The following is a 7,104-nucleotide window of genomic DNA, read 5'->3' as shown; positions in this document are numbered from 1 at the left end:
AATAAAATTGAAGTGACATTATTTTTGTTTACATTTATATTCATATAGATTTCCCATACATCGATAGTACATCGATTGATACATCATCGATCGTAGCGCGCGCGTGAACGCTTCTGATTCGCTCAAATATCGTCTTAACTAAAATGGCGGCTGATCAATTGTGGTCACGAATTTTGCTCGATGCCCATTCCAGTATATATAGTTCAGTGTAGTCGCAGAATTCTCTAAATGTTTTATCGACAATTGTTATAATAGCGATTAATTAGCGATAGCTAATGAGTGTCGCGTTTTCTTCCAGGATAGTCCTGTTATTGGTTATCGCTAGTTAACGATAGGGATAATCATCAAATGTTTAGAGAATCCCGTTACAGGGCTGCATTCGGAAATATCATCCGAGCTCCCCCGCATTTTATTCTTGTTGTTTAAACAAGGATAAATTAATACACGGATATCCGGGTGATATTTCCGAACGCAGTCCAGGCGTTGAAACAAAATCCGCCTAAAAATGGCGGACTAAAAGCTCAAGCTGTGATTGGCTGCAGCAATTAAACATGCGCAAGAACACACCCTTGTCTACTTGCATCATGGATCTCCCCTAACAACACATAACACTGTGTCTACACTGCCTACAGTTACAGTAGCGACAAAAGGTACGTTCGGAGAGACGCTATTAGCGCTATTTATGTCATTCTATTTTTGTTTTACGTATAACAATCAACGAAGATAGAATGATAGAATAGCGCTAATAGCGTCTCTCCGAACTGCTCCGAACGCATCAAAAGTGAAGCAGAATTGACCACGTTCGACTTGATCGGTTTTCATAGCTTTTCCTGAAGATAATTTCTACGAAGCTCGTGCTTGCGGTAATTTGAATCCATACAGTCTCGCATCCTATTGCATCGTATTTTCGCGTCCATTGTTCTGATACGCGGCAAATTCGTGCGGCCAGCGCGGCATAACCTAATCTCTCGGTGATTGTCCGTTTGTGCGTGTATCGTGCGTGCGTGTCCCTCTTGCATTCCACATCGCGCGAGGCGACAATGGCAATGAACGAGGACCTCGGTTTCGCCGAACTTTGCCGGTTGTGCTCGCTCAAAAGCAATCATCAGCTGCAGATATTCGATAAGGAGAGCGAACAGCGGCAGTTGCTGTTTAAAATACGTTCCTGCGTGCCCATTGTGGTAAGTAAAAACGAGAATTTGCTCCGATCTAGGACCGCATTGTTGCCGGTCGTGTTGAGTGAGGGGAAGGCGGAGGGAGGGAAGAGGGGAGGGAGGACTGCTCAAAATTTTCCATTCGACACGTGAGGTTCAGATGTATGTTTTAACTTTTGTATTGAAATTTTTTAAAAATCGTTTGCACGTTTAAAAATATCCTGTCCACATGGAGGTGTCTAAAAAATAAAATTGCGAATTGAATTGTTTAAAAATTCGTATTTTGTTAAGAAATAAAAAAGATTTTGTACTAAGAATATTGATTAAAAAATGCGTCATTCGATATGCAATATATGCAAAGCTATCTGCATGGTATGATTTACGAATAGTTGTTCTCTAAGTTCTCTAAGTTCGGAGTAATTCTGAAGAGTGATAAAATTGAGCTAGTTGTGAAAAAGAGTGGCTCAATTTTCAATCTTTGATAGTGAGATTTCTCACTTGAGAGATTTGCTCTTAAAAATTTCAGAGAGAGTTGCTTTATCCAATCCAGTCCAGTATTGAAATTGATGACTTTATCTTTTGTTAAAGATCATATAAAAAAATGTAGATAATGATTTAAATAGTAAACAGATTGACCAATCACAGTCATGAGTTGTTGTAAATATACTTCTTTCATTAAAAAATTCTTGACTATAAATAATCAATTTTCGATTTACTGCTTAATGTCCATTTTTACCAATAGATTAATTCTAATTTCTATTTAATTTATTTTTTATTTTTTTCTAGTTTCAAGAATTAGAAAAAGATAAAGGGTATATTAAACCAAAATTACATTATGTTGTGATAGAAATGAATACAGGTTTTTAGTTATTTTTTTGTATTATTTTTATATATTTTTCTATATGGACCTAGCTTAAGATAATCAATCTTACTTACTTTGTTATGTTAAAAATAATTGATTAAATTATGATTAAATATATTGATTTTCTTGAGCATTACCTATTTTCTATTTTTTTTTGTCTCATTTATCCTAATGTGAAAGTTGGAAAGAAAAACAATCAGCTCAAAGTGAAATGATTATTAAAAAATTATAAAATCAGATTTTGCCAGTTATAATTTTAATAAAACATAAGATCATTTTGTCACAGATAGGGAAAGAGGATGGACTGCCTAAAAATATCTGTCAGAGATGCATCTACAAGTTAGATATGTTCTACGAATTTCGTCTTAGCTGCATATCTACAGAGACAATATTAAAGAATTATGCAGAATCCTTGAAAAACATTGTTACGCTTAATAATCAGGTAAGTAAAATTTTTTTCTATATATAATGATTGTGTTAAATTACGTGAAACTTTTATAGTAAATATATTATTACAATGTCACAACTTGTAACAAGATTGTGTATTCTGATTTTGATTATTTAAATTTTGTGTTATGTATTTTTAATCTGTGCAATATCCAATAATGACGACATTTATAATATTGCGAGAAATTAGTGTCCATTATTGAATACGGCTACAAACACAGCAAAAATAAAACAATTAGTAAAACGAAACCAATTGATTGGTTAATATTAAATTTTCGAAAAACAAGATATGTTATTCATTCAAAACTGCTAAACAAAACTAATTTTCTCAAATATCCACAAGTTGGAAATTTTTTTAATGCAAACTCGTATTCAAGTGTCACTTAAGGACTTTACACGATCAATAATACTGTCAGTATTAACAAATACTGATAACATTACTAACTGTGTGCAATTAAATTGATGAATTGACGTAGAATGATCTGAATTTTGATTCTCGAGCATCAGTATTGCTTTATTAAGATCCATGTCACAGTATGTTACAGTAGATAACGTACAATAGATAACGTAGTTAAAAGTGAAATATATTATCAATAATACTGATCGTATAAAGTTATAAAAATACTAAAAATATTAATGCATTATTAATATTACTGATGCAATATTATTGATCAGTAAATCGGGAATATTTGATAGGGCATATTATATTTAAAATTACTGCAAAATAATAAACGATAATATTTCATAAAAAATATAGTATTCTGCAAAAATATTGCAGTTATGGTGCAATGAGTTTATTTCAGACGGAATAGTAGTTTTTCAGAGATAGAAAATATTTTCAGCTTTTAATAGCCAAAAGTGAAATAATAATATATTAAAGTAATATATTAAATGTTATATTTATCACTGTGTTCATTATATCGTAATTCTAACTATTTCTTTAGAATTTTTACTTTACAAATAGTAACTTACTGTTTTATTTATATATTTATATTTATTTATTTATGTCTTGAAATATTATATTTTTGCTTAAACAAGAATTAAAGTATATTTTAGCAAGCCGGCATTATTACAGAATTTGTTACAGTTTCTGCTCCTCTGCCGTTATAAGTTAGGGCGAGTTTTTTAATTCATCGATTGATCTATCGCATTGTAAATTGCGCAAATGTAAATTTTGTTCTATAAAAACTGCATTTGCGCATAATGTGATTGATCAATCGTTGAATTAAAAAATTCGTCCATAATTTCGACATAACCTCAATGCAACAGCGGCAACTGATATTGTGATCTTATGTTATAAGATTTCATCTTATCGCGTTTCTTATTAAATATTTAAATAACTAATAATTATACATATCTATAGTAATTGCATATTATCTGAAAATTATTATTAATAAAGTTTTGCACATTTTTTTTTTTGAAATTTGGATCTGTAACAATTGATTTCAATAACTAATTGTAATAACTAACCTTGCACATGGAGCCGGTTATTATAAGTATCATCTCACGTTTTCTATTAATAAACAAAGGTAATCACACTATTAAATTATAAAAATAATTTTTGTATTATTTAAGCATGGCTATTAAAAAATTCTCTTTATATATTTCATTTATTATGGACAAAAAAATCATAAAAATTGTATCACTTATCTCCTATTATTGCATAGAGTCTTCTTAAAACTTTTTATACAATGCCAATATTCTTTTCTTCTCTTTCCTTTTCCTTATAATGATAAATTGATTTCTACTATACATTTTAATATATACATGAAAGAAAATTTTTTTTGGTATTTGTAATTATAATTTGTAATTACATATTACTACAATATAATTATGATTATTACTACTGCTATAATATTAGAAATAACAACCATGTATATAGTTCTAGCAACAAATTACAATTATAATAATATGTAACATATTATAGTTAATAATATGTAACGTATTATACGTTACAAATACGAAATAATTTTCTCTCAGTAAACTAACTTTAATCTTGGTTTAATTTATTTTTCATTCCTTTCTAGGAATTAGAAAAAGACAAAGAGTAAGTTGAACCGAGATTGAAGTTAATCTGTATTGATTGAAACGAGCATTAGTAATTTAATGAGCTTCAATATATTCTTTTGAAAAATGCTGCAACAAGTGACTGATTATGTGAAACTAAAATTAAGTCAACTTTTATCAATAGCTGTTATCAATGAATACGAGGAGTATCGCTGCATATCTTTTTTCTTCTTCCATACTTCTGGTCGGTCAGACAGGAGCAGAGGTCCTGTCAGATGGTGGGTTGTGAAGAGGCGACGGGGAAAGAGGAAACGCGCGCAGGAGCATCGCTGATCGGTAGCTGCTCGGGTTTCCGTTGACCCCCCTTTCCGTGTCTGCTGCACCCGGCGGCGCGGCGCGGCGCGCGATCTCAATAATTCCACCCTCGCGTACGCAACCGAGACGCCGACGGAAAGTGAGGAGGGATAAATAGGAGGAGGAAAGGAGAAAGAGGCAAGAGAGAAAGAGAGAGGATGTATAGGTGTGTGTGCGTGCGCGTGAGACGACCGACGTCGCGACGTCTATTGATCGGTGCGTTGCGACCGCGAGACGCGTCGTGCGCACAGAAAGCGAAAGTCGTAGTAGTATATTTATGACGTCTTTTATTGTAAAGGACAGTTTCCTTTATTTAGGTAGCTGTCCTTTAATTTTATCTTTTTCAAAATAATTTTCAATTTTGTCCTTTCTTTTATCATCATTATTATTTTAACGGGAAATTCTTGTGGAATCAATTGACAAAGTTAGTTTTATTTATAAGGATGATATTATGTGCTACTCCAGTTATGTTCAACGTTGAATATGAATTTGAAAATTGATATTTTATCATTCGATTTTATTAGTATAATCTTTCCTTCGATTCGACAAATATGCTGAAATAATATTATGTACTTGTATTACTAAGTAATTATATTATTAAATATATTTTAATGCGAAACATTTATATATAAGTTTAATGGAATTAAAATTTTTATTTTAGTCTTTTGCTATGACATCTAAAAGAAAATGTTTGTTTCAATTCTCAATAACGTGCAATTTCCTTTTATTAAGAAGAGATTGAATCATGGAAAGCGATGTTAGATGTAATGTGAGACTTGTTTGGTATTCAAAGTTCGTCTTTTGCTTTCTCTAAGAAAATATGATCACCGCAAATATACTCCTTCATTCGCCGTCTCGACTGTCCTTCCCGTTCCTCTCTATCTGCAACTTATTTCTCTTCCACCTGTCGTGCTCCTCTGTTGTCCTCATAATACCCCTATTTTCTTAATTTCACCGCAACTTTTCCCATGTGTTTCTTTCCATTTTATCTTTCTTCACCTCTTTTTTGCGATTTCTAATATTATCTTTCTTCTATCTATAATTCATTAATTTATCTTCGTGTGCTATGAGACACGTTACTGTTTCATCCTTTATCACTTAATTTTTTCTTCTAGCTGTACATGCTTTACATATGTTCATTCATTCATGTGTCATGCCTGAAAAGGACTTAATCATAGAACACCACATAAATCCCATCTCTTCTTCATTCCCTTGTTTCTCTTCTCTCCTCTCTTTCTTTTTATCTCCTTCTTTTCTTCTCAGTCTTGCGCTCTCTCCCTCGATCCTTCTTTCAACTCATCCGCTCTGCTCTCCCCTGTCGATCCGGCAGTCCTGGGCACAGGTGCAACGTGAGTTGCCAGGCCCGCAACGCGCACGTTTGAGAAACCTGTTTCGAAACCCGGGATACCCCGACAAGATCGACGCAGCCTCGTTACGTGGGTGATTCTCTTTCTCTCTCGTCGCTGAAATATCGGTGGCGCGGCGCGGGCGGTGAAAAGGGTCGCGAGACGATGTCCTCGTCGTCCCTACCGTCTCTCCCATGAATCGCTCCCGTGTGTACACGCGCGCGCGCGTAAGTTCTGCCGCTCCTCCTTCTCTCCCTCTCCTCGTAGAGTCTCGCCCTCTCTCTCTTACTCTCTCAATGTCAGTGTCAAGGTCAGCGGGCCGACGCACCGGTCGCGAAGCGCCGCCGTCGCCGCTCGCCGCCACTGTTGCATGGCACACAACGACGATGCTCCTCGTGTATTCGGTATTGTTCACCGATAGTTTGCACCGATATTTGTACGAAGGATATCGCCGATACATATACTTGATATTGGCTATAAAGCACTCTATAAGAGAAGACTAGTGCCATTACCACACAAGAAAAAGAAGAAGGAAGAAAGAAGAATAAGAATAAAAAGGCATATATATATTATATATATGCTGATGATGAAAGAGAAGAGATAAAAGCGAGATCATCTAAACGAGATCGTATATGTCGACACCCCTCACGCGGCCACCCTTGATCGCGCACTGCGAGCAGCCGCTTCGTCATTCTTCGTTATTTCGCATCTCACTTTCTCCAGTTTGATTTCTCTCGTTGACCGTATCGCATTCCGGGGATATTCGCTGGGATATATCGCGTCGCGGTTATCCTCCAGCGCGCCGACGGTCCCCTTCTTCCTTGAAGTTTTTCTTTTTCTCCTTTTCTCTCTTTCTCTTTCTCTTTCTCTTTCACACACACACACACACACACACACACACACACACACACACACACACACACACACACACTAT

At 34.7% G+C, this 7,104-nt stretch overlaps 1 protein-coding gene across 1 annotated transcript in view; it reads left to right on the top strand.

Moving 5' to 3' along the window:
• Nucleotides 1-1,040: 1,040 nt before the first annotated feature.
• The window catches only part of LOC105621526 (zinc finger protein 90), a 10,449-nt gene continuing 4,385 nt past the window's right edge, over nt 1,041-7,104 (top strand). The window contains exons 1-2 of the mRNA XM_012202999.1: nt 1,041-1,181; nt 2,303-2,458. Of these exons, the coding sequence (XP_012058389.1) occupies nt 1,041-1,181; nt 2,303-2,458 (297 nt within the window). The remainder of the gene's footprint in view (nt 1,182-2,302; nt 2,459-7,104) is intronic.

This window comes from Atta cephalotes, assembly GCF_000143395.1.
Source record: "Atta cephalotes unplaced genomic scaffold scaffold00034, whole genome shotgun sequence".
Classification (NCBI taxonomy): domain Eukaryota; kingdom Metazoa; phylum Arthropoda; class Insecta; order Hymenoptera; family Formicidae; genus Atta; species Atta cephalotes.
Note: the sequence above shows the minus strand (reverse complement) of the source record. Positions and strands in the feature narration are given on the sequence as shown.